The 27,706-nt window shown below is 42.6% G+C and overlaps 1 protein-coding gene across 1 annotated transcript; it reads right to left on the bottom strand.

Annotated features, from left to right (window-relative positions):
* Positions 1–1,587: 1,587 nt before the first annotated feature.
* dop1b (DOP1 leucine zipper like protein B) lies at positions 1,588–26,142 on the bottom strand. Its single transcript, XM_031758762.2, has 39 exons — positions 26,059–26,142; positions 25,649–25,874; positions 21,563–21,740; positions 20,930–21,111; positions 20,673–20,843; positions 19,186–19,375; positions 18,972–19,070; positions 18,201–18,324; positions 17,984–18,093; positions 16,441–16,552; positions 16,230–16,350; positions 15,987–16,106; positions 15,715–15,823; positions 15,246–15,482; positions 14,848–15,158; positions 14,366–14,769; positions 14,008–14,279; positions 12,526–12,678; positions 12,253–12,353; positions 11,300–11,490; positions 9,598–11,185; positions 9,383–9,482; positions 9,091–9,282; positions 8,715–8,837; positions 8,493–8,627; positions 8,343–8,398; positions 8,129–8,233; positions 7,883–7,949; positions 7,642–7,801; positions 6,349–6,431; positions 6,154–6,263; positions 5,927–6,076; positions 5,417–5,478; positions 5,088–5,216; positions 4,848–4,984; positions 4,704–4,759; positions 4,470–4,613; positions 4,228–4,360; positions 1,588–2,645 (listed from the first exon to the last, which is right to left on the bottom strand). The coding sequence occupies exons 3-39, from the start codon at positions 21,698–21,700 to the stop codon at positions 2,391–2,393; spliced, it is 6,930 nt and encodes a 2,309-aa protein (XP_031614622.1). The 5' UTR covers positions 21,701–21,740; positions 25,649–25,874; positions 26,059–26,142; the 3' UTR covers positions 1,588–2,390.
* Positions 26,143–27,706: the final 1,564 nt, after the last annotated feature.

The following is a 27,706-nucleotide window of genomic DNA, read 5'->3' as shown; positions in this document are numbered from 1 at the left end:
CTGAGTGTGTTGCTGGGTCTGAAGTACACTGGGATGTTGTGCTTGGAGAAAACTCTCCTGAGTTTCTCTGATACACCGGCTACATAGGGGATGACAGTGTTGTTGCATCTGTCTTTCTTATCCTCCCTCGCTGGTGTCTGATCTTCTTTTCTGTGACTCTTTGCTGACTTTATGAACGACCAGTTAGGATAACCGCATGTTTTGAGTGCTTCCTTTACATGTGTGTGTTCCTTCTTTTTTCCCTCAGGCTTAGAGGGAACATGTTCTGCCCGGTGGTGTAGGGTCCTAATTACTCCAAGTTTGTGTTCCAGAGGGTGATGGGAGTCAAAGAGGAGGTACTGGTCCGTGTGTGTGGGCTTCCGGTAAACTTCGATGTTGAGGTTGCCATTCTCTTCAATGTGCACCGCGCAGTCCAGGAAAGGCAAACGGTTATCCTTAGTGTCTTCCCTGGTGAACTTGAGGTTTTTATCCACAGTGTTGATGTGTGTAGTGAAGGATTCCACTTCTTGTGTCTTGATTTTGACCCAGGTGTCATCTACATATCTGTACCAGTGGCTGGGTACTCTCCCTTTGAAAGAACCAAGAGCCTTCCTTTCCACTTCCTCCATGTAAAGGTTGGCTACAATAGGTGACACGGGGGAGCCCATGGCACAGCCATGTTTTTGTCTGTAGAAGCCTTCGTTGTATTTGAAGTATGTGGTGGTAAGGCAGAGGTCTAACAGTGTGCAGATCTGATCGGGTGTGAAGTTGGTCCTGTCTTCCAAGGAGCTGTCTTCTTGTAGTCGTTTTCTGACAGTCTCCACTGCTTCCGTGGTGGGTATGCACGTGAAGAGAGACTACATCAAAGGACACCATGGTTTCATCTGGATTCAGAGTAAGTTTCTGGACCTTGTCGGTGGAGTTCTTGATGTGGTGTGGGGTGTTCCCCACGAGAGGTGCCAGGATGGTAGCAAGGTGTTTCGCAATGTTATAAGTGGCCGAGTTTATGCTACTGACTATGGGTCTGAGTGGGACCCCTTCCTTATGGATTTCAGGAAGTCCATAAATGCAGGGTATGGCATCCCCTGGATAAAGGCGGTGATATGTGAGGCGGTCAATGATTTTGTCCTTTTCAAGGTCTTGAAGGCAAGCTATAACTTTCTTTTTGTAGCTGCTTGTGGGGTCTCGCTTTAAGGCTTCGTAGGTGTCGTTGTCACTGAGGAGAGTAGTGATCTTTGTGTGATTTAAACCCAGTGGGATACTCCCACTGGGTTTAAATCTGGGACTCTCGGCCATTTGACCTTAGAACTGAAGAAGCTTCTCGGATGAGAGGTGAAACGTCTTCAAGCAACTTAAAGAAGTCCAGACGCTTTTCTTTGCAAACTCCTTTGACTACCATTGTATATAGTGTATTATACTGTGTGTGCTACCATTGTATATAGTGTATTATCTTACTTTTTTCATTGATTGTACTTATTTGTATTTTTTTTGTATTTCCTTCTGATATCTGTACGTGAGCTGAGGTGACGCAAAAATTTCCCCGTCGTGGGATCAATAAAGTCTTATCTTATCTTATCAAATAAATAAATAAAGCACTCAATTTTAATGTTTAATTTATTCAATTTTATTTTCACTAAATTAAAACCTGACCTGGTGTTTTAAACATTCAAAATAACTTAAACATTTAGCATTGTGGAAAAAGAGAAGACGATGGTCAGTTGTAAAAACTTTCAGTGAACAACTGCAAAGAAAGGCTAATTTCCCTTGAACACCAAAAATAGCAAAACCAGAGTTTATTTCCCTGTTATACACAAAGCACATTCAGTAACTTAACAATAAAACTCTTAGCATAACTTATTATGAATTTTTACCAAGAGACATTTGGTCTTTACATTCTCTTGAGTCAGAGAGACCTGTGTACAGCTGTACTACAGATTTAAGTTAACCAGTTATGCAAATGAACAGTATTACTCATTAAGATTATTCATAAGGGAACCTGCCTATGGGTGCAAAACGTAAATAATCTTTACGGGCACAATCATTATTATTTTATGCATGCTTTATAAAAACCGTGGGTGGTAACTTTACGTTGGTTTCCATTATTATAATTAATGGCAATTGTTTTTAGTCATAAAGCAAGCAGAAGATGCTAATGGGACAGTCTCATGTGAATCGCTGAGAAAGAAGAATTTTCCAATTATTTGTAATTATTTTCCATAAACAGTTAAGTACCATCATATTAGATACCAAAAAAACGACAGTTGTAAATAACATCCCTTTGTTTTCCAGTGAAATTAAAAAGCAAAATCTCAAAACATTTCCTTTTTTTTTCCTAGTTCACAATACATCGTCATCACTGATTCTGCCCGTTTTACATATTCAGCTTGCATGGCTGGGTTATGAAAGGCTTTCTAGCTCATGAAGTCGAGGAACTCTTCTTCTGTGATGTGCTCCAGCCTCATCAGGACTGCATGTGAACTGGCGGGTGGGTAGTCTGCAACAGGGAAGTAGGTTGCGGGATCACTGGAGGCGGGAGGGCTCTGGAAGGAATGAAAAAGGGTGCGAAGGAAAGGCAACAGCTGGGTGATGGAGGAGAGGGAGCGCTGAGGGAGGAGGGGGAACTCCAAATGCTCAGTAGAAGTTTCCTCACTCAGCTCATCCAGTGTCTGAAATCATGCAACAGGGAAGCATAATCAGAGTGAGATGACTGAACATCACAAATAGCTTCTATTAAACTATTTTTTAAATTAAAATAAGATAACATAAGATAACATAATAAGTTTAAGGTAAACCTCCTCCCTGAAATGTTCACTTTGATTGTGCGATTTTGATTTTCAACTCTGAGAAACTAATGCACTAATTGTGAGGCACTTTTAACTCCTGTTCTGTATTCCTCTTACAACTTTCATGTTTTGTGTTATTTGACACAGCTCTCTTCTGGACGACATAGTAAGCCTGTATGGTTTTGTTGTGGTCACCAGATTTAGAAAATTATTTGAACTTTGTTCCTGATAAAAACTCCAATTCAAGAGTTACTTTGGCATCTGCACTCATGAGCCCCGCTGCCCACATGACAGAACATCAAACGCCATCTAGGTGACAAAGCCCTTTTGTCATTCATGCATATGCGTCACCAAAAAAGCGTTACTGGCCTGTTAAAAAAAAAAGCTACAAAGCAGGCCTGATATTTGTCACTAAAGCTACAGAATGTGGTGCTGCTGCTGCTGGAGTATAAAGACGCTCCGTCAAGAAGCTGATGCCCACCATCTGTTCATTAATGGTGTTTAACAATGTGCTGCTGCTTGTGCTTTTACACTGTTCCACTTGAAATCATGCTGTACATGCAGCATTTACATCCAAGTTTGAGATTTGTGAGACTGTGTGCTTACTCAAGAAACATAAGAGACATTTCTGAATGGTTATTATGAAAATCATGGAAAAAGTGGAGGTGTGAAAGACCACAAATATTTGAACTGTGAGGCAGTGATTGTGACCTGGCTTATGACTCGTTAAGCAGGGATTACACGTTCTACATCGGCGAATCCGTTACGGTCTGCTCAGGTCCCACTATGACATAAATTTCGTCATCAGATGTGTGACGGTCTGTGTGCCTGCCTATTTTTTGTGTATTTACATTACAATGCACCAACTATGCATGCACCACAGACGCTGGACTTCAACGAAGTATAACAGGAATGACTACTCACCTGTCCATGTCTGCAACAGAGTATACATGGTGCATTCCTGAATAAGTCGAATGTCGGAAACTTTTTGTGGAACACACCCTCAACTTGGATTTCCCTCTTGGAAAGTCAGAACAGACCAAAATACCCCGAGAACGTAAACAGCAGTAAAACTGTAAACTTTTATTCTGTAGTGCCAATGTTGTGTATTTTTGACTCACTCAATAAGCTATATGCAGAGCACTAATCAGGCTCTATTTATGAATGTGATTTTTAAGCATACACACACACACACAAAATAAAAATGCTGTGCTGGTAGTGATGCCTGCATGGCTCTACCCTCCCAAGAACCAAAACAAATCCTGTTTTTCCCTTGTTATTTTCTGGAACATGCTAACTCAGAATGCAACATAATGCGGGCTTAAGCAGGCCTGCCTTCCTTGCATGCTGGAGGAAGATGATAATCTTGTTCCATTTTTTCTCCATTCTAGTGACCCTAATTATGAGTGTTTGACTCCAAAAAGTTCAAAACACTTGAATTTGGGGAAACATTGACTGTTCTTACCCCATAGCGTTGCTGTATTCCTTCTAGTACTCTCACAATGTGTGGTATGCATTCCTTTTCACCTTCTATCAGTGTATTTTCTGGCCCACTGTAGCGGTTTACATCCACCTCAGGGACAAATGCCCAGCGATACCTGTGTGATGAACAGATAGTCATGCAAATTAGTCAAAAACAGACTACATCAATAATTATTAGTTAATCTCACAAAATATCTAAGCATGCTTTAAAATTTCCTCTCTTACATCTGAAAGAGTGGTATCCGCTCTGGGGGAAAAGCCAGCGAGGTGTCCAGAAACTTGCAGGCTGACAGGTACATGTCCAACTCTGCCTGGGAGAAATTAACCTGTCCATTTCTGTCAAGGGTTCCACGCACCACTTTAGCCAGTCTTGGTGATTTACAAGAAGAAAAGCAAAGTTTTTAGACACTCAAAAAGGTGGAATGAAACAGGAATTTGTCAATACAACAATTAACCCACTTTGAGTTGTCTTTGTCCACCTGCAGAGCCTTCTCCAGACGTGTAAAAGTGCGAATCTGAAAAAACAGAGACAGACAGGAAATAGATGCTAAACACAGTTTGCTCCATGTATTAATCCACGTTCTTAGAGAAATTAATTCTTACCAGTTCTGTAACCATTATGGGCCAAAGAGATGTCAGGTGCTGGGTGGAAATCCGCAACAAGAGAACACGAAACATCAGGAACATCTGGGCTGAAACAGCAGGGCTGGGGTTCATACGTAAAGTCTCTGTGAGACGCTCTAGAAGGAAGAGAAAGAACAAAACAGTTTAATGCTTGTTTTTTGAGTCAGATTGAGATTGATCACCTTTAAATTTGCAAAATATCCAGTAACAGCAGCTAACCTTGAATGAGGGGCAAATAGAGGTGGTACTGGTCCAGTTCTCCGCTGAACATTGCAAACGCCTGGCGTTTCAGCAGCATGGGTTTCTGGTCAGCGTTAGCAAACAGTTTCAGGGAGCTACTCTGCATGCCTGCAGTGCAAAGAAATGCAGATTTATAACAGCGCTCGTTTAAATTTGTAAACTACATTATTAAAAGTGAAACTGTTTTTTTGTGTCTGCACATCATTTTGAATCCTTGAGTGTCCTGAACTCTTTTATCACACAATAGCTTCACTATTATACTTTCAGTGTCTTTCCAGAATTAAACATCTCCTGGAGGCTGTACTCACTCATGAGGTCTTTAAACATGGTCTTCTCATGAGTCAGCAGGTGGTCAATAATGGATTTCCAACTACAGAAAACACGGAACAGGCAAGCAGCAGACATTAGAGGCTGGTGATGTCAAAGTTTTATGTGTAATATCATTTCAAACTTTTAACAGATTGAATGCTTTAACAATCACATGAAATTTAAACAAGGGAAAAGTTTGTTTTTTCAAATTAATCCAACCTTTTTTTATGTTCTTTGAATTAGATGCAAAGTTAAGCATCTGTTTCAAGTCTTAGGAAAGTCTACATGTAGTTAGAATTAAGGTTTGCCCTTGTAAATCTGCTGAAATCTTCTTGCCTAGGTCCACACCTTTGAATCTGTACATCTTGAGGCTTTGTATACAAAATCAAAAAAACTGTACTGCAATAAAAAGTACATAGCTGTTATATGAAACTACTGGGGCATCTCAAGGTGAAAGTAAATACTTTTGTGTATTAAAAATTGACATCCAACACACAAATATTACTAACCTGTGTGCACAAGAGGCATCCATTGTGAAGAAGAGGGGGTCCATGAAAAGCTCAAAGACCTCTTTCTTCCAGGCCCTTTTGGTATAGGCATACCCACTCAGACTGCTAAGAAGCTGTGCACCCGCCTCAAAGCTGGGCATGTTGTAGGCACTGCAGGAGAAAAAGTTAAAGTTAAAGGATTCCATTAAGCCCTATGAGACCAAAGGTGTTAACATTGTGCAAGTTACCTGTGGTTCTTCAGGTAGGGGAAAACATAGTACATGAGACGTGAGATGAGAGGAACAGCTTTCTCCTTCTCGTCACTGCGATACACCATGTCCAGAAGCGGTGCCAAGACCTACATGGTTAGAAAGTGTGTTAAATAGTGCCTGAAGCACATGCAAACCATGAATCCGTTTATTTAATAACAAATAAAATCCCACCTCAGCCAGAAGTACAAGAGCCTGCACGCTGTAAACTGAGGGAGCAGAAGAGGAGACCATGGTGCTAGCTTGAGCTGCTGACTCTGGCAAGGACAGAAAGAACAGCAAGATAGTTTGTTAGCTGTACTAAGAGGTGTGTGGGTGCTGTGGCCGCTATGCCTGACAATGTGGGTGCTTTGGACCTAGAATGGCAAATCAATGTTACAACAGTATTAAAGTATTAAAGTTCAAAATGAAGTAGACAAGAACCCTCAAGCAATGATTCGCTATCGTGGACCGCAGCCTGTAATGTGAAAGAAAAACGAACACCTGAGTCATTAAAACATGGCCAGATGATGCTCTCCTCCAACTACAGGACTGTTCTGATCTGACAGACTGGTTCATCTTTGAACAGCAGGACCTGGAGACCCTAACTGAAAACCTTGGATGACGAGTGAAGTACAGGGTCTGATCAGAACTCTGTACAGCACTGCCAGAGCCAACCCGAGGAGGGGCATCAAACAGGCCAAGGAGGCCTACAGGAGGAGGAGAGAGGGCCTGGAGAGGTACCAGAACTCTCACTAACTACAAAGGCCAGAGCCCTCAACCCTCCGACAGCAGAGGACCTCAACACCTTCTTTGCTTGGTTTGAACAGCCTGTAGACAAATGATTATACACCAACCCACCCAATTTCGTTGTACATGTGCAAGGAAAATAAAGGGCTATTCTTCTTCTAAATGAAAACAAACAGAGATGTGGGGTAAGTTTGATACAAAAGGAAGGGGAGTGTTTGGAGTGTGGTCCTGCTACTGAACTTTAGATAACTTATCTACAAGTGAAAAAAAGTGCTCCTTGAAAGACTGCTGACAGGGTGTAGCCCTCCTGTGGCCCTGAACTGGATATAGACTGATAATAAAATACCCATATAACATTTACTGTATGTCTGCACTGCTCCCATAGATTTTGAACGATGATGCCATTTGAGTTTAAACGATTACTCAGTTTAATAAAAGCGGAAAATTATAATAGGCCTCCCTTTACCTCAAAGAAATATGCCCATTCAGGCAGGAAGCTGGGCTTGGGACATTCAGACATTCAAGGACACTCAGATGTGAAATGCAACAAATAAAAGAAATTAACAAATTGTGAACACAACAGCCTTAAGCTTATTTTATGGTGGTTAGCAATCTCTGCTAGGTCCAGCCTGACTGAGGCCTGCATTTATACCCATGTCTTAACTTTCCTCAAGCAACGGGCAAATGGCCGTATTACAGCCAAGGTGACACATGCATGCATTTGTCAAAGAAAGTTACCACAATGGTCGCCATCCCCGTCACCGTCATCTGGTTCATCAGCTTCCGGGCACACTTGAGGTTGAACTTTGACCTCAAGGCTACGGCTGAGCCAGCTAGTCTGCTCCAGAGATGACCCTGCAATCCCACCTACTGCCTCAAGGATCCTCTGAGTCACCTCCTGTGCAACAATTTAATGATTAAACACTTGCACCTGCTTACTGAGTCAATCCACAGCTCACTTTAGCACACTGCATCTCACCTGCAGATCTCTAGTATCCTTCTTATTGTCCAGGTTAGGGAGCCTGTTGACAAAGTCATTCAGGATTCTGCAAGAGAGAATCTGTTACTAAACATCAAATTATCCTAACTGACACAAACAAGTTAAATATGAACAAGATTTAATACATCGAAGCATCTACATCAGTTTCTGTGGGAGAATTAATAATCCTACTTTTAAAAAGATGTTATAAATACTACTGGTAGTCAAGTTAAGATGAGAACTGACCCCAGCAGTAAGAAATGTCCAGGGGGGGCCAGGTTAAGCTGAACAGACTCCCGCAACAGACTGAGGAGAGGTGCAATGTTTTCCTGCAGAGCCTGAGCTGAAATACTATGTAGAGAAGAAGAGATGGTTTCAAAATGGGAGTATTTTTAGAGCATTTTTCTGATCTATATATATAAAGCCTTGGTTTGTACTTGAACTATTTTCTTGCTCATACCTCTGGATATAGGTAAAGCTGAACTGCAACATGGGGATATCGACAAGTGTCGACTTCTGATGGAGAGAAAAATGGGAAAGAAAAAAAAGATTCAAGAAATGTACAAATTACAAATCTTAAATGTCTTTCCATGAACCTGTGTTTTTGTACCTGTTCTCCTTTGATCTGATGTGGTTTTTTCACCACCTCTTTGACCAAATGTAGGACAGTGTCTGTGTGCAAAGTGCTCAGTGATTTCACCATCTCCACGATGGTCTGACGAGACTCGCTGGCTACGGGCAAAACCTGAAGGAGAACAGAGTGTGAAGCTGCCACCGAGCGACTCGGATATGAACGCCCTTTCATCGTTTCCACGCACACTGCAGGTCTTACTTTGTTTTTGTGCCTCCTTTTACTCTTCCTGTTGCTCCACACGACTCCAAGTGACGCCATTACCTGAACGCCATACTGACCAGTTAGAGGGAGCAGGAACTCCAGTATCCGCTGCCGCAAGACCTAAAAATGGCAACATTGTGACTGGATGAGTTCATGACTTCTTCAACAACACATGCAACATTATTGACAGAGCTCTGACTGCGATGATGCAGTCTACAGTTGACATAGTTCCAACACCGAGAATGAAACTCAGTGCTGCACAGAAAAGCTTACGACTACTGCCAATTTTCCCAGCCTGACCTTTATAAAATAAAACTAGTATAAAATCTTCAAAATATGCACATGCTCCATGTGTCACACAGCAAATACACACCTTGGTCGTTCTGAAATAAACAGAGGTAGAAGTGTGTCTGCTGCTCTGGCCAGAGTCCGATGCGCGCCGCTGGAACTCTTCCCTCATGACCACGCCCCATAACAATGCCATGCTACTGAGCATCTGCGGCAGCGCCTCAATCACAGCGTTGCGTGCGTTACGGACATCCACAGGGTCGCAGGCTACGAGGGACTGACGGAAAGCCAGAGAGGAAACAGAATGAGCATTAAGTGGTCGTAGATGTAAGAAGTACATACTGTATCTGTGTTTATGTAAGTGCTCTATTTTTTACCCTTTTGTTGTCCAGTAGACAATAGTGTGTAATGGTGGTTAGACCCTCCAACAGAGTCAGTGGGTAATCAGGGGCAATGTTCTCCTTCCTACCACTCAGACTGATAAAAAGTCAGAAGAAAGAAAGAAAATGTTGCATTAAATGTACAACTAATATTCAGAAACCCATTCTAGGAATTCCTATGATCATATCCTGTTAAAGTGTATTTAGGTTACCTCTGGTTTGTCTTTCCTCCATCATGCTCATACAGCTTGACGAGCTCGTCCAGGTTTCTGCAGATCTGACTGATGAGCGGAGTGACAATGATGCCTAATGAACGTCCCAAGTATGGCAGAGAGGAGCACAGCAGCGACACCCAGTGGGGGTGCATGGCATAGCCGTATTGTGGCTGCAGAGCCCTGGCTGCAGCAGAAACAAACATCCCTTGGGCTGTGATCGGGTGGCTTTGGACGTACTGGGCTGCTTTGATAGACTGTTGGAAAAGGACTGCAGTCTGCCATTCGCGAGCAAGGGGGGTGCTGGCAGGTGAGGATTCACGATTCTCCCCTGGTTGGCCAGGTGTCCCGCCCGGCCCAGCTGTTGAGGCAGCTCTACCTGACCACACATGGTATTCCAGGACTATTAGAGCCTGGAGAAGGTTGAGCAATTCCATCTGTAATGGGTATTGTTCCTGTCCACTTCCTGTCCCGAGATTCACCAGACTTTCCTCCGACAGGCCTCCCTGCTCCTCTAGCAGCTCCACACCTTTAGATTGTCCCTTGTCTGTCCCCCTCTGGCTAATGTACATAGATGCAGAAAGTGTAAGCAGAGCATACTGCTGCACTTTACAATCAGAGAGGAGTCTGCGGATGGACTCCATATTGGACGCATCCTGTCCTCGCGCTGTGCAGCAGAGCTGGTTCACAATGCGGGTCAACACCGCCACGCTTTTCACCTGAACCTCTCTGTTGCCCTGTAGGTCAAGGGGACTCAGGCTCAGATAGGAAGGGTAATGAGAGCGAAGGAATCGCAGGCACAATGAAACCAGCAGTTCAATGAGCAGGGACGGGGGTGCGGAAGGAGTGGAGGAAGGGGAAAGGAGGCAGCCGTAGAAGTTCTTGCCATCTTGGGCCTGTTGGTGACGCTGCAGAAGGTTAGACACCAGGTTTAAATGTGCAGCGGAGCTCGTGTCGAGCGAGGTGAAAGAGAGAGCATCCACCAGAGGGCACTCAGCACTGCTCCTCATCAAGCTGTCCAGCAGCCCCAAGCCTTGGAGCAGATGGCGCCAACCGCCCGCCACAGGGTACAGCAGCACGTGGCGGAACAGGGAGTCGATGGCCTCTCTCTTTTCGCGTTCCTGTTTTAACAGGCGAGACTTGGCCATGGCCTCCAGCTCCAAGTCCTCCTCATCTTCACTTGACAGTGAATCAGATGCCTGCGTGTGCCCGGACTCAACCCTCCGCAGCCCGTTGACCATGCCTCCTTCCTCAATGCTGGGATATGGAGTCGAGCTTGAGCTGGTGTTCTCTGTAGATACCTGAGCACCGCTGGTGTCAGCTGACTCAGTGTGTTCACTTTCAGCCTCCTCCTGCTCCTCTCCGTCCTCTTCCTCTCCTTCTTCCGTCTCTTCACTCTCACTCCTGGATGCCACTAAGCTGTCCGGTGGTTTTGCAGGATCTGGGCTGCTGTCCAACTCTGCCCACAAGGACTCTCGGTCCACAATGTTCAGGACATTTAAGGTGGTGACTTCTGTTGCCATTGTGTCCGCTGATCCTGAGGTTTTGCTTGAGCTTCGACTTCTGCTGTTTAAAATCTTCAGATTACCTTAAAAACGATGGACTTGTTAGCTCAGCATAAATGAACAGGACCAAAAGCATAAGACCAACCCAAAGGTTTCATTTCATCGCCAAAACAACACATGCTGAAGAACGCACTTACCAGCAGTAACATTCTGTTTGATGCTCTGAATGGAGCAGCGCTGAGTGGAGGGATGCAGCAGCAACAACAGAATAGGTTCTAGGATCCGGATGACATCACTGAGGGACAGAGCCCGGACCAGCCAGCACTGAGCTGCTGCACTTATTGAGCCATCGGTACAGCACAGACTGTCCACCACCACACAGAGAGAGCTAAGAGACAGGAAGAAACATGCAATTCAGAATCTTAGTAAGAAACTATGTTTGAAACTTTGTTTCAAAGGGGCAGCAAATCAGAGGAAAGGAATGGGAAGGGAAGTAAACCAAGTGGGTGCAACCAAGTATAAGTTAAATAAGGAAAATTTTGAACTATCCATCATCTAAAGCTGCTCTAGTAGACTTCCAGAATAAAAGCATGGAGCGTCACATGAACATAATTGGTCCTCTTTAGGAAGCCACCAGCAACCGTTACTCAAACAGTTAATCATTGTCATCAACTGCAAGCCTCTCTCTTTTAATTGAGTAAATCTTATGATCATTCAAGTTCATTTGGCACACGACCATACTAAAAACTGCAGGAGCACTTGAACAACAATATATTTTACACATAAGAATGTAAAAAAAAATTCAACATCAACACCCACATGACTCACAGAAAACTTACGAAATCCAAACAAACAGGATCCCAGACTGTACAGCTTTCCCACCAAATACCACACTCTCACATTTTACATCGTGCTGCATTACATATTCACATTAGGGAGCTGTCAGTGGCTGTGTAAACACTGTGTGGGAAAAACTAAAGTGCCAATGTTCAAGCTGATCTTCCACAGCGGTATTTACATGCTGTTTAACTGTTACTTTTCTCAACCTTGCTGATGCCAAAGAGTGTCAGGTTAATCCACTTTTGAACTAGCACCTATTTCCAGACCATTTATAATCAAACCATCCACTATTTCTGTCCGATGTACTAACCGGTCAAAGGAGCGACTGAGGGACATGGTCCTGTTGGTCTGGATCTCCCGAGTGAGGTGCCACAGCACTGTGAAGCGGTGTAGTGCTTCCAGCCTTACTGCCTGAGGAAAGCAAACATACAAAACTTCCACTTATTTGCTCAACTTGTCACATCGTCCATCGGGCGCATTTGCATGATGAGTTAGTTCAACTGAAACATGTCATGAAGAGATAAAAATGTAAATATGTGAAGGAAAAAAAAATGCAGCGAAGCAGGTCTGCAGGCACAGATACCTTGTCCTTGTGCAACAGTGCCTGGCAGATGATGTCCTCACAGATGGATGCTGATGGAGCCAAACAGTGCAGCCTGTAGAACAGTTCCACACAGGAAATGTGCTGCTCTCTCCTCTCCGTGTCCAGCTGACTCCACAGCACCTGAGACACCCTCTGAGTAAAAACGAGCAAAAAGAATCCAAAAATGCGTGCTGATGATATGGTGATTAGACTGAATTTCATTCAACGTTTCGATGAGGGTAGCTTCTTGAATTATCTGCTGATTACAGATACTTTGCACAGTTTTGTATTTTGTAATGAGTTCAAGTTGTATCGGTTTCAGTGTTATTTTTAGTCTTAATTATTATTGTATGGAAGACATATGTCAGAGGCAACTCAGTACGAGTATATAAATTTAAAAACCACGTAATTGTTTTGAAAGCAGTTGACTGTCAGTCTTGTACACATCCAAAGCCTCAATAAACACATCCATCAGTGCATCATCGGGCAGGCAGTAATTATGCAGTGTGATAGAAATTAATACATTTCTGTGATACGTCTGAGATCCATGATGGAGAATTGCCTCACAGTTTAAAAAAAAAAATATCAAAGGTTGATAAGCACATGGCTTAAAAATCAAAAACAAAAAACAGAGCACAGAAGAGCTCGAGTACCTCGGACTCCTAACATAAAGAAATACACCCTGCAGTGTTGACAAGTAATGAAAACAGAAATGGACTGGCATTCATAATGAACCTTTCTAGTCACTCAGCTTTAGACTACAAGCTACCCATACATTCACACAGTGCTTTATTATATGCACTTCTACCTCACATCCACAGCTAGTTTGACTCAATGACCCAATAGCCTAACAAGCATGTCTTTGGACTGCGGGAGGATGCCAGCATACACAGGAAACCCACACAGGCACAGGAAAAGCTCTTGCACTTGCAAGTACTTGCACCTCGAAGCTTCTTGCTACAATACTGACTCTGCAACACCACTCTGTACTGGGGAGTCTGGCTACTGGGTTGCATTTAGGCAGCTTAGAAACAAATGAACACGTGTAATTTATTATTAGTTTATCCAATTATCTCACTCAAATCCAGCAGATTTCTTGAAGGCAGTTTATTCTCTTAACTCTAAGTTTTCCTTCACATTTCCTCCTCTCACCACAGCTGCCCTTACAGAGATTTTGGTAGCTAATAATAAACACTTTGCATCAACTTGAATGATGTTGGTGTAACATAAAAACACATGCAAATGAAGTCTAATTCAGTCTTGTCTTATTATGTCTTACATTGTTTCATTTGACTCACAGCATGGAATTGGAATACATTTCATTATTTTTGCAATTTTATTTATTTATAAATTTGCCTTTTTAATTGTTTAATAATACTTTTACTGCTGAGGATCTTTCATCTGTTTTTCCTACTTTCTTATAATGTAAATCAGCCTATTTACGCTAAGTTAGGTTTTCATACATTCGAATCTTGTTCTAACCTGATAGAAGTCGGTGCCCTCCTCTATGGTGCGTAGCAGGGCAGGGTAGATGGGTGGCACAGTGACCATCTGCAGCTGCCCACTCAGTGGGTTAGACTCAGAGCTCTGGTAGCGTCTCTGCTTGTCCTGAATAACCAGTGCTAAGGATTGGGAGTGGTTGATCAGTTCCAGTAGGGAAGCCACTGCAGTGTGCTGGATGTTGTAGTCTCTGGACAGGCAGCACAGAGTCATTAAGGACCTCAGCCACACTGGGAGGCTGTCCACTTGATAACCTGTTGAAAAAGAAGAGTTGTTAGTCACTTATCCCTCTTTGTAGGATAACTGACAGCGGTATTAACACACACGTCTATGCGCTGACCTGTGTTACCAAACATGTCTGTGTGGAGAGCTAGAGTCTCCTCTTCACTTAGGTAAATGGGAAAGGTAGTGCACTCCAGCAGAAGGTGGCAGGTGGCGATGAAGGCCTGTCGACAGGCCTCAGAGATCTCTGCCTTGCCGCGGGGCATATAACCGGCTGACCAGTCCAGCTGCCCTGAATGCCCATGACCCCTTTTCTTCTCAGCAGAGGCTGCTGAGACCCGGGTGTCAGAAGAGGAACGGGATTTACGTTTATTTGGCGTGAACAGCTCCGTCAGTTTGTCTTTGATTTCACGCCCACCCACGTTCACCAACAAAGACTTCTGATCCACAGAGGAAGCACGTAGGTCAGGATGAGGCTCTTCAATTGGTCCCCTGACATCCTCCACTTGCACCAACAAGTATCTGCAAATATTTAGAAATCACAGTTAATAAAAGCGGCCTATGATGATCATTTAGACTACAACCGGCTCAAATGTTCACCTTGTGGTTATGAAGGCCAGGATGTCCTGCAGACACTGGGCCATGGTGTCTATACTGCCCCCCCTTCTCCACACTCCTTCGCCTTCTTTGAAAACTCCATTCTCCTCAGTCCCCATCGTGACCCCTGGTGGCAGGTGCTGCTCTGAGGGTGAGGCGCTGATACCTAATCCGCTGTCCTCAGACCTGAGTGTTGGGTAAACACCGTTTGCAGTCTCTGCCTCAACGCCTCCATCTCTGTTTATCTCTTCATCCTCATGATTCCCGTCAGCCTGACCGGGGGAGCCGCTTTTCTCTCCTTCATTCTCTTTATCCTAGACAGAGTATAACTGACATGATGAGGCACAGTCAAACTTCACGGGTGTAATTTTTAAAGAGACACAACATCTTGGATCCCAAACCTGAGTCTCTGCGGATTCCTCTTTCAGTGACTGTAACTCTGTCTCCTCTGCCTGCGCCGCTGCCTCAACATCCATGTAAGCCACAGGCATGTGGATCTTACTGAGGACCTTGAAGCATGCGCGCAGTCCCTGTGTGACGTCTTCCAGGCAAACAGCGTCGATGTGACTGCACAGGGTTCGCAGCATGGTGCCCAGCATCTCAGGGAGATAATGTGACTGGATGTCTGCATGGAGCTCCTGTTGCAAAGCACAAACATGATGATTGTGCTGTTTATGAATGGGTGTATGCGTGAGACTGACTTGCGATTGCTTTTTCAGTGAATTTCTGGCAAATAATCCAATCAGTTCTAAAATACCTACTGGCTGATGCTGACTCTGATCTAAAATTCAGATCACATCTCCCTGAGCTGTTGATGACAGCCTTACAGAGCTAGATCAGCAAGGATGTGCAGATGTTTGTGCCATTTACCAGAGGAAGAACATCAAGCAGGAAAATGATGAGGTTGGACATCTCTGAGACGGAGGGAGCGGGATGACTGCGGTCCTGTTCAGGAGGCGTTGGTGGGTCATCCTTGTTGCTGGAATAGAGCGAGAAACAACGATCCTTGTAAGGTGATGTTCGACAGCAAAGAAGAAATCTTCACATACACGCTGCATATAATCTTGGCACTTGTTATTTGTTTGACTCAGCCTTTGGCTTTTTAGAATTTCCCATTTAAGAATTCGGCGTCATCCTCGTACCCGAGAGAGGCGCAGAAGCGTCGAGCCATGTACTCCCACAGATATTCGCTGTTCATGGAACTCACAAGCATGTTCACCGTCTTTATGATTTCTGATGCATTCTTATTCTCTTTTATCTTACTGTTGGGGGAAAACACAAGAAAGCATGTTTTTGGATTCATATCGGCATTTGAAGTTTTGTCACATGCTCTTTAATCAGCAGTGAACATGCAGTTCATGCGCTTTACCATTTACTGCTCTTACCTAGCTAGCTGGCTGCCTGAGAGTCCTGAGCTGGTGATGGTTTCCTCTCCCAGCATTTCTCGACAGTAGCTGTAGAAAGCTCGGACCACCTCCAACAACACACGGCTCAAGACAGGCGGACCTGAGGAGAAATATGACTATTATCAAATAAGTGGTCGATAAAGTAATTCAGAATTTCGACGTTTTTGTGTACTGGACACATGATCCTTACCTATCTCCGGTTTATCGAGCAGGCTGATAATGATGCGAAAGGGCCTGAGGTAACTAGTCACATTTTCCGGGTCACTATTCACATCTTTCTGTTTGAGGATGTTAATCAGAGCCTGAAGTCAGAGACATAAACAAATGAGACTTAGAGAAACATATGACAAACATCTATTGATGCACAGTTTAAACAGGTTACCTCACCTGTTTAAGTCATGTGAGAAAAAGCAGACGCTTAACCGACGCATACCATTCTTTGATGGAGAACACATATGTTATTGCTACTTGGTGAGAGGTTTGAACAACATGTGACCTGCAAATCAAGTCATGTCAGAGATACACTGCAGTATCTCTTACTCTTATTCTGTCACCCCTTGTTTCACTATATCAAACTCTGGAACAGGATGGTGATGTCCAGGGTGCAATTTGAGGGGAAAAGAGAAAAAACGCATGGAAAAAGTGGTTTTTGTCCTTGAAATAATTCAGGAAGCGCATGGCGCCGTAACAGCCTGTGAAGCCTGTTAGCACATTTGTCATTTACTGCTTTTGAATCATCATTTTCAATGAGATATGAACTGAATAACTTTTTCATTTAAAATTAAGTAAGTTACACTGCTTAATATCCTCAGTCTCTCTTGTATAATCCTTTTGTTCCTTTCCTCCTGGGAACACATGGGATGAAGTAAAGATGATACAAATGTATAAATGCTATTTTTACTTCTAAGTATTCACCCTCTCACAAACCACGGCATGAGCAGGTGTGCCACTTAGCTTCAATATTTAATGTAAAATAATCTTAAAATGCATAACCAGAAAAAACCAAAAAGGCCACTACAATACAATCCTACTTGTCAGACTAAGAAAACAGTCTGTTTAGATGATGGACTCCTGCTTTCCTTTCAGTGCTGAAAACTCCAACACAGTTTCAGTCTCAGTTGTAACATTGACCTCATCTGACTCGGTGGCTCATGACTTTATTAGTACTATACATCAGGCTAAGGGGAAATCACACCCGAGTGAGACCTTCAACACATGTAAACAACAACTTTGCTCTAAGTTTCACTACAGGAATCTCTGCGGTGTACCAGCAGAAGCAGTTTGAAACTACTAAACCTCCATAAAACAGTCAAACAACCACTCCGTACTCATTCTTACTTCCTTCTCATGAGTAACTTCCTCTCATTTATGGTTATTTTACAGTTTGTAAAATACACTACACATCTGCTTTATTGCAGTTAGTTAAACAGAAGTTATGTGGAGGACTGTTTGCAATCATTTTTAGAAGACTCCATAAAAAACTGTTTAACACAAGACCTAACATGCCGGTCAGTGATGGTTAGATGGTTGTGATATGGTTGTGGTACAGTAAGAAACATCCACACCACCTGTTTATTTTTGTTTACCCCCAAACTTTAGTCTAAGTAAACCAGCTACTGGATTCAGAAACATATATTTGATGTTTAAACTAAAACGCAAACATGCATACAACATTTTTTGTGTATTCTTGATGTTTTTTTCTGTGCCTATTTGCAATTAAATGCATTAGCTACCTTCACAAGGAAATCCCTGGAGTAGGTGCTGAAGTAAAATGCTGTATGCTCCTCCATGGTGGTGGAGAGCTCGGGATGTGGAGCTACCATCCCTCCTTTTATATCCGTCCCTGGAAACGACACACATATAAAGACGAAAAGTATAAGTGAACCAGGAAATTTTGCCAAACGGTTGTATGTATGAATTTTCACTCCGGTATATTCTGATGACGAGGACCTAGAAGCCAGGCGTAGAGGCGTCTGTTGAGGGACATGTCTCTTCTGAGCAGCGTGAGTGAGGCTGCAGAGACGACTGGGATCATGTCTTCAAAGCTCAAAGCAATGGTGGGCTCTGCTGGGTTCTAGCCAACAACAGGAAGATGCACAGTTAGCCAAGTAACAACAAAAAAGTCCTAATACTATAACAGTATTACCATGAACATGATACACATGTTTTGGTATGCTCTGTCTTTTATTTTAGAGTCTGAAAAGTCGAAAAAGACATCACAGGGTGCAGTTCACGCTGGCTTTCCCCCCCCGCCCAACCCCAAATCTAATATATTTGTTTTTGCCTTACATCTGTGTTGATCATGAAAACATTCATTGATTGTAATGCTTGAAATTTTCAGCCAATGCTGGATCATGAGGATAAAGAGCATCATGTTTTACAGTTTAACTCAATTATTTCAACTTAATTATTTGGAAGGAAAAACAAAGCACTAAAATGCCAACATCCGATGGGCTTTTTCCACAAGTGAACGGAGAATGAATACGACACAGATGCGTGCTTGCTGTGTTTAGATAACTGGATTAACTGACTGTTTCGCCGGACTGTTAAGCACTGGTGCACAAAATGCTTTGATAATGAATAGAAACAAGCCCGGTTATAAACAAATTGTTTTCTTTGGACATAAAACTGGAAACGGGTCTTAGATTAGGATAATAAATGCACTTAGTGTTAAAGATATAAAGTTAAAAAAAAACCAAACAAAACACAAGGAGTGCCTACCAGGCATGTTGCAAATGGGAAAAAGTAGAGCAGGATTTCAAGTGTGTTCCTCTGCACCAAGGCATTTGAATCTTGCAGAGATAGACAAAGTGACTTCACCTGGAGACAGAAAGAAGTTCAGACATTCGATAACATGAATTGTAAAAAATAAAAGGGGAGAAAAGTGACATGAATTGTAGCCATAAGTAAGGATTTCGTGTGCAGAGGCACTCACCACTACGCGCTGATCGTAGCCTAGCATGTACGCTTGTTGGCTCAGTGAGGCCATGCGGTCAAAATGTGTGACTATAAAGACGGACGCAGGCAGCCGCACCATAGGGGTGACCAGCATGCTCCCCCACAGGGCACCATAGAAGACCTGCTGACCCACGAGCAGTGACAACTTGACCAGCAGAGCATCGGTCCTTGACAAGCAGAAGGGCACAAAGTGGAGATGACTCAGTGACACGCACAAAGCAACACGTACAATTATAAATCTATACTTCTACACTGCAGTCAGTGATCTCACGTCAGTGTGTTGTCAGTGCTGACCAATGATATCCACTGACTGAGTATAGAAAGAATGATTAGTCAGGACACGGTCCTGTGGAGCCCAGTGACTCAGAACATAATTTTCACTTGTGAAACTTTTGCTGCAAGTCCTGAATAATTTTTGACCGTTTTTCCTGTCTACATGCAGTGCTGTGTACATTAGTGCAAAACAAACAATAAAAAAGGCATTTATGGTTAGGCTAAAGCTGAAATGTTGACAATGCATGTCTGAGTGAGCAAACAGAAAAAAGGTAAAGTGAGGACTCGCTCTACTGCATTAGGTCAGCATCTCAGCTGAGAAGCAAAAGTGTTATGACGGCATGCATAAACAGCAAACTTTAATTACTTAATTTTTATATTGTTTTGTTTTTTTGAAGTGCCATCCTTGCGCTCACCACTTTCAGCATTCCTGCCATTTTTGGATCAGTACTTAAAGATTTATTTATTTGTTTTTCATGACCCATGCTGGATTTGATCCGCTGTATCGGTACGGCGACCACGTTCAGCTTGAATCTCACGTTGTAGAAAAGGAGACGGTCACAGGTATTCATATAAAATTGTGAGGGACTGTGGTTAGTGACGATTGTGTTGGTGTCTCCAGAAAACTATGAACAGGATGCAGGATGGATGAATTGCAAATTTGTTCCTAAAGAGGGATCAGATTGGAACTTCCAGGCAGTGATCCAAATGTAGCAGGAGCGCTGGGAGCGGTGAACAGCTGCACATGGAGGGAAATTTCTAAGGAACAACAACCAAACTTAAATCACATATGGGGTTCTTTTTCATTTTTTAAAAACTTTATGATTGTAAAATATTTGATAGCATCTCATAACATAATTCCAGAATTATACTAAAGCTACCACCTTATTCACGGGGCTCGCCACGATGGCCAGATCTGGATGGTTGGTTTGGCAGATAAATGCTGTTCCATTTTAAAAGCAAAATGTGTGGTACAACAAACACCATGAAAAACCCTGAAAATATCTTTGTTCCTTCACTAATCAATCTGTATTCAGTGTTTGGAACGGTACTTTTTTCTAGAATTGTACCCACACAGGTGCAAAGGGATGTCTTGAATTTCTAGTTTCATCTTTGGATTTGGTGAGCTTGTAGGTATTAACAGCATACGTGGAATTCAGTCATAATAAACTGTCTTTTTATGTTACGTACCTGTCATAGACCTCCAGTCCTTCTTCCAGGCCTGGTAGGAGACCTGTTACGAAAGCCTGAAGACTGGGCAGCAAAGCCTTCTGCAGGGGGAGATAGTAACGCTCATACAGCGTCAGCAGGACGGGCTTTACTGCCATGGCTGCGTGGGCCAAAAGTGGGAACAATCCTGAACTGAAAAGCACAAAAACACACAGGCTCAAGTAAACTTATGAACTCTTTATGTTTTTCTTTAAGCATCAAAGGTTTGGTTTTTCTACCTGTAAATGAACAGATCCTTGGCCAGCCATTTTGTTCCAATGATTTTGAAAATGACCTCATAGGTCTCCAGAGCCTTGAGGTGTACACCGCTGGGCAGGGCCGGGTGTAAACACTGAGCCAGACGCTTCCCTATGATCAGCCTCTTGGGCAGGAGGGAGTATCGCAGATTAGTCTGTAGGGCCTGTTTCGAATGCAGAGAAAATAATAAGAAAACTCTTTAGATGACGGCGAACACCGTTAAGAGGAAATGTGAGAACCTGTCAAAACACGACGACTAAACTAAACCCCCACACAGATTACACTTCAGAAAAAGGATTTTGTGCTTAAAGTCATTTACAGTTTTAAATCGATCAGGTAAATTTCTCCCTCGCATTCCAACTGTTCGACATCAGCACACACAGACACTCCAAAGTCAACATCTTGCTGTACTGAAAAAAAGGACAGTAGCTCATTTATTACTAGTTATAAAGCTGTTAAACACACAGGGAGAGTTTTTATGTGGGAAACGAGAACTAATGCATAACTATAGGGAACTGAAAGACAGGTAGCAGAGGTGAACCAAAAATGTCAAGACCAGGAAGACATGAAAAAAAAAGCTAAAAGCATGTCATCTCTGCACATTCAGACTGTACCTTATTGAGCTTTCCCAGGGACGAGATGAGATCTGCCCACTCACTCGAAGACTCAAAGTTTCGCAGCGCTTTCTCGATGACTGCCGTATAGCTACGATAACGGTAGTCATTCTGAAGTTCCAACTCCTCAGGATCCATGATACTTTAGTCTGATCCCAGCATCATCAGCATAATATCTCTGGTAAAAATGGCAAATGAGAGTTTTTGAGGTAAAAAGGTAAAAAACAAAAAAAAAAACACTAGCAGCATAAATGTGTGTGAAACCTGCTGGATGTCCTCAGCCTCTGAGGCTTGTTTATTCCAAATAAAATTATCCAATTAGCTCTGTTCACTGACATACACGAGCTCTGAGGCAACGAAGACAAATGCCCTCATTCATGACTGCTCAGTGTTTGGCTGTCTGACCTGTCTCTCAGTATGAGGAGGAGGACTCTTTCTAACACGAACTGTGCAGCCCTGCGAGCACAGCCGCAGAAAAACAAGCAAAGAGCTGAGCTTAAAAACACACAAAGAGATGCACTTTGCGTCTCTCTTGTCTACAGGAAAATTTAGAACAGCATTAATTGATTTTTGGGCCTCTGGGGAAGCAAAATAAAAACGGGGCAACATTGCAGCTCGCTTAGCTTTTAGGTTCAGCACAGAAAACTTGCTAGCAAACAGTGGCCTGCAGACACAAAGGAAGATTAAGATTTTCTTTTTTTTTTTTTAAGAGTTTGATTTTGGACCACCTGTTGAATAAATACACTCATCTTTTAGCCGTGTTTCAGTTTCCACCAACTTTTGAGGGAAATGTCTGGCCCTTAGGTTGATTAATGCTCCACCGGTAAAGCCCAGTTATTACCTACTTTGTTTTTGAGGTAAAGACAGTGGCTAGTGAATACGTGTGCATATTATGTATTCAGATATAGCTAAACAAAGGGATGGGTGGGGGAGCAGGAAGGCAGGATTAGAGAAGCACGGGCATCTGGACTCCCTGTGGCTGATCTAAGAGGGCTTTACCACTGTAAACACCCTCCTGAGCACATGCTCAGGACGGCAGTTCATCCACGGGGAAAATCACATGTCATTTGGCAGATTTATAACCTAGAAAAATGTAGGAATTGATTGAAAGAATTCAAATCTAATAAAAGACAAAATGTTAAAGCCTACCAATACTACTCTGCCTACAACAGAATATTAAAAGGACACCAGTGAAAAAGAGACAAACCCAGCTCTAGACTGAGTGAGTGAGGATGTGAAAGAGTTGAGGTTATTTCATGTCCAGAGGAGGCCGTGATCACCTGAGACCCTGCTTTCTCATATTGTCCTGACAACGAGCCTACTCATTTATGTCCTCTGTAATTGACGTTTGTTTTTCTGTCTATATCTTTTGACTTATTTGAGCCACCCTACTAAGTCCTGATGTACTAAATAGAGGACACTCTGGGCTTTCCATTGATATCTCATGAGTTTGGGTGGCTTTTTTTAGCTCCAAGAGGAAGGAAATGACAAAAAAAGTTCAATGGGAAGATTCCCCTTTCCTCGGTTCTCAGGAGGATATGGGCATATTACATTTTGGCTTTTCTTCACTTCATACTTCGTTGTGATCAGTAAAGTGTTTTACACGTTGTTGGACAACAGAGTCTTCACTGTGTAAGGCTATTAAATAAACCCACTGCCCCATATTTAAATTAATTTCTGGAAACAAAGAATAAAAACTTTTTAAAGTCTCTTCTTTGAACATTTAGCCAATTAAAAAAAAATACACACAACAGACAAAGAGAAAACACTGGCCCCTCCACAAACGTGTGTAGGTTAACTGGCCAATAGATTTGAAAAATGAGTAAACATTATCCTACATATACAAATATTGGTGTCATCCTTGAAGTTTTGGCATTACAAAGAAAAAAAACCCCTGGTTGGTGATTTTTACAATTAGTTTAATAAAGCTAAAAATGCATTTCTTCTTTAAACTGCAAAAAACAAACAAAACCCAAATCTTTCAATTGTGCCTTTTTTGGTCTCTTTAAAAATGCTCTTGGATGAAACTGGTGAATTCATCTATCCACCCATGCTCCTCATCTTATCCAATTTAGGTTTGAACGGTGGGGGTGTTTGACCCAGAACCAGCGGTGGGCAATTAACTTTCCAAGATGCCGCATGAGAAACTGGGTAGAGCTGAGCTCACCTTATCAGTGTGGCCCTCCACAATAGTCCCAGTTTCTCATGAAGCCCCTTCGCAAAATTGGTCCTGATAGATCACCACTCAGCCACAGACAGACAACCATTCTGTTGTCCATATTCACATCTGCAGCTAATTTAGAGTCATCAGTTAGCCTAACATAAGAGTGTTTGGACTGTGGAGGATATATGCAGGCACAGAGAGAACATGCAAACACAAACCAGCATCTACATATTATAGTTGTGTACTGTAATTTGGGAACAGTGACAAAAATATGTGTAACGGAGTATTAAAAGACTGAAGTCACTGCAGCCATTGTCTGTGCTTCTCATCTGAGCTTTTTGTGGTCTTCAATGTTTGTTTGTATTTTGAACTCTTCCTCTTCTGTGTGAACTTTGCTGTCACTCTGTTTCCTGTTCAAACTTCTCAAATAACTGTAATTCTACCTGTGCATTAGATCATCTTGGTGGAATGGAATGCAGGAATGCACTGTCCTTGTGCATTCCCACAATTGCCTCCCTCTGCATAGCCAAAACGCTATGCAAAGTGCCCCCAGCATAGGATCATCCATCAGTCTAATGTCATGCAAAAAGTAGTGGCACGTTTTAAATACATAAAGTGTCCTGCAGTGGTGCCAGGTTTGCTAAATGACCTCAGACATTGCAATTTCTGTAGTGCGGATTCTTACTGCTGGTCATAAAAACATTGTGTACATCTGTGACAAGAAAATACAGGCTGTCATGTATTAATCTAAAAAAAAAAAGGGGGGTCACATCTTCTTTTTTTTTTTTTTTTTTTTAACTGTAATGTGCTATGAATATTGAAGAAGAGCCGGTTCAAAAATACCCAGAGCATTCATGCATGAGTGTGTATGTGTGATCAATGACACGTGCATGTGACACATGTCAACTCTGTTCACAAAGACTTTTCTTGACCTATGCACCAGCACCACGGCAACTATGAGGTTAGACAGTCTTTCATCAAGGCTTACTCGCGAAACCAGCGCTGTTTGTAAAATCCAGGCTATCATCCCTGTCACGGGTGGATTGGACTGATGATATGTTTCAAAGTGGGGGGTTTTCTCCCCACTAACAGAACTTATATAGAAGGGTTTCAATTAAAAGACAAATAACTCTAAACACTTTGACCAGTTTAACATGTTTTTAGTCATACTTCTGCCTGCAAATACCCTGAGTGTGTGTCTGTGTGCATGTGTGTGTGTGTGTGTGTGTAGCGACTGGGGAAAAAAAAGCATTCTAGAGAATCACAAGTGACAGCTTGATAACCAAATTGTGCAGGCCGGGCACAACAAAGTTTAAATTATCACTTCCTCATTCTAAGTATCGGCAAAAACAGCAAGTGTGATAAACCCGTGCATTTCTACAGGAGCAAGAGTGTGTGTGCTTTGAGTGTGTGTGCTTTGAGGGTGGACGCACGCTCCAAGGCACACAACAAGCCCCGTCAGCTGACTAACACCACCACCAACACTGCCACAGCAGGCTTTAACGTGATGGTGCTGGCGCATATGATGATGATGATGATGATGAAAGAGGCCGTGGATGCAGCACGAAATGTGGCCAAATAACAGTTGGCTGCAGCAGCCTTTAGCCTGTAAGTACACTGTAGCATTAGAGCCTACAGATTATGTAACAGCACGACTTCAGACCACAACCTGCATGATACTATCACTACCTCACAGGCTAGGAAATATATTAAAGAGTAGTCAGACACGTTTTTTCCCCACAGGTAAGCAGATAAAAATCCTAAAAATAGGATTTTCCTATTTTTCCTAACGTCACAGGAAAATCACATTTGTTTTCTTTGGTTAGGGTTTCTTTGGTTACAATAACAGAGCGCATAGTGTTAAAGCAAAGAACCCCGCCGCAAACAAAACCAGCTAGCTACGTGGTGCATGAATGACTCACCGACAGAGAAAGCAGCACGAGATGCGCGGGGCCACGCTCGCTTCTCAGCACTCAGACACGAGCGGCAGACAGTCCGGTCCTGATGGTGCATCCTCCAGGCAAAAGCCGCTCACAGAAAAAAAGGATGTGAGCGTGAAAACAACCACAGCCGGAGCAGCAGGGCTGCGTCTCGCAACGGGGCGGGGATCTCCTATGGCAGATCAGCTGATCCAGAACCAGGCGCTCACTTCCTCAGAGAGAAGAAGAAGGGGTGGGAGCCGGGAAAGTGTAGTCGGTAAATGTAAATGTTTGGCTTCTTGCTGCCTTAAAGAAAAGTCAATACACGACAAAATGTGTGCTAAAAGAAGCATAAACTAAACACTTTGTGCAGTTGTGAAATTAAGATGTAGACGGTAATGAAATTTCCTCACCCCCCCTCTGCTTTGGTATGTTCCAGGATGTGCAGTGTTTACAAACCTCTCACCTCGCTGTCAGATATCTGACCACGGGGTGCTTTCGGTTAGGCCGCATTGCTAATGAAGGTTCCTTAAATGAGTGAAGTAACCCGGAAGTATCTGCGTGGCGGCCATAATAAATCTCCAAGTGTGAGCGTCAGTGCGTCCTTTATCATTCCTCATTTCATGCTTCTCATCCCGTTGTTCTCCTGTATAAAGAACATATATTTATATAAACTCTCTAAATTAACTGATCAAAGTGTGCTGAAAATTCTGCCTTGTTTATTGTAATGTCCAGTTTTGCCAGTTTTATCATTATTATTATTGGGATCAGCTGGGATGGATAGAGAGAATTTGACTTTGGTCATGGAAAGCCTAAACAAGAAGGAAGACAGGAGTTTACAGTGCATCATCTAAGTGAGCTGTGTTTAATTGTATTTTATTTTGGGGATATGTTTAGTCGCGCAAAGCTCGGGAGAAGACAGTTCAGTTTATTTCTGCTCTGTTTCAGCAGAATGAGGAGCAGGAATAAATAGTGTGAAAAATGAGTTAAGAGTCAGAGTTTTGGCACTGCGCTCCCAGTTTTGAGCCATCCACCCAGTGTGCCATTTACGCAGTCGTTCTGATAACATCTCTCCCTCTCACTTCAAACACAAACAAATACGCCTAGTAGCAACTATCACAACCACCATATTCACAAGACATGCTATTTTTAAGCCTCACATTTCACGCAATTTACAGTAAATTGCATGTTGCATATTTTAATAAACTGCATTTGCACAGTTCATTTGAATATTCTCCTCTTGCAAGAAAAAACTTGTACAACTAAATAATCCATAAGTCCAGCCACAAAAATATCCCTGTCCACAACTTTCAGTCACAAAACTGACACAGTGCCTCTTTAGTAAATCCAGTGTTTTTAACAATAAACAAAAACCCCATGCTCCTTTAACATTCCAAACTTTGTAATAAAGGTTTCGTTTGTTGTTTTTTTTACAGGCTGCTCTACTTACTTTACATAAATAACATAAAACAGGAGGGTAAGAACATGTTGTGGTGAACTAAGATGCGCATTTTGTAGTCCAATTTCTGCACATTGTAGTTTCAACAAGAAGAACATCATTCGCACTCCTTTTCTTTTCTCACACCACCAAACACACCAAACATAATTAGGAAAGGAAACAGGAGATCGTTTTGGAATGCACCCCATTCATGTTGGAGCGTGTTCCCAGATAGTACAAACACTACATTATAAGTAAGATTACTGCAAATTAAGCATTCTAAAACACGTAAGTACTGGAAACAAAAACATATTTTATTTCTTATACACAGGCTACTCTGTAGCAGACATAATGTTGGTGCTTACTTTCCACACAGTACATGCATTATCCTACTTTTATAGAAGAGCTTTTGTTTACTAACTTTCCATAAATATATTGACCAAATTAGCTGGTAATTCATCAAGAAAACACGACATGCACCGCCATCTGTTCAGATATGGTGCTACTGTACTGGAAGCAATGGGGTCAGTGCAAGATCTGTTGGACACACTGTGGAAAAACTGTTTTTTTGTGTTATATCCTGGAAAAAACAAAACAAATGAAGATGCTGATATCAGTGTATC

This window comes from Oreochromis aureus, linkage group 16 (assembly GCF_013358895.1).
Source record: "Oreochromis aureus strain Israel breed Guangdong linkage group 16, ZZ_aureus, whole genome shotgun sequence".
NCBI lineage: Eukaryota > Metazoa > Chordata > Actinopteri > Cichliformes > Cichlidae > Oreochromis > Oreochromis aureus.
The sequence above is the reverse complement of the archived record's forward strand: the minus strand, read 5'-3'. Positions and strand labels throughout refer to the sequence as shown.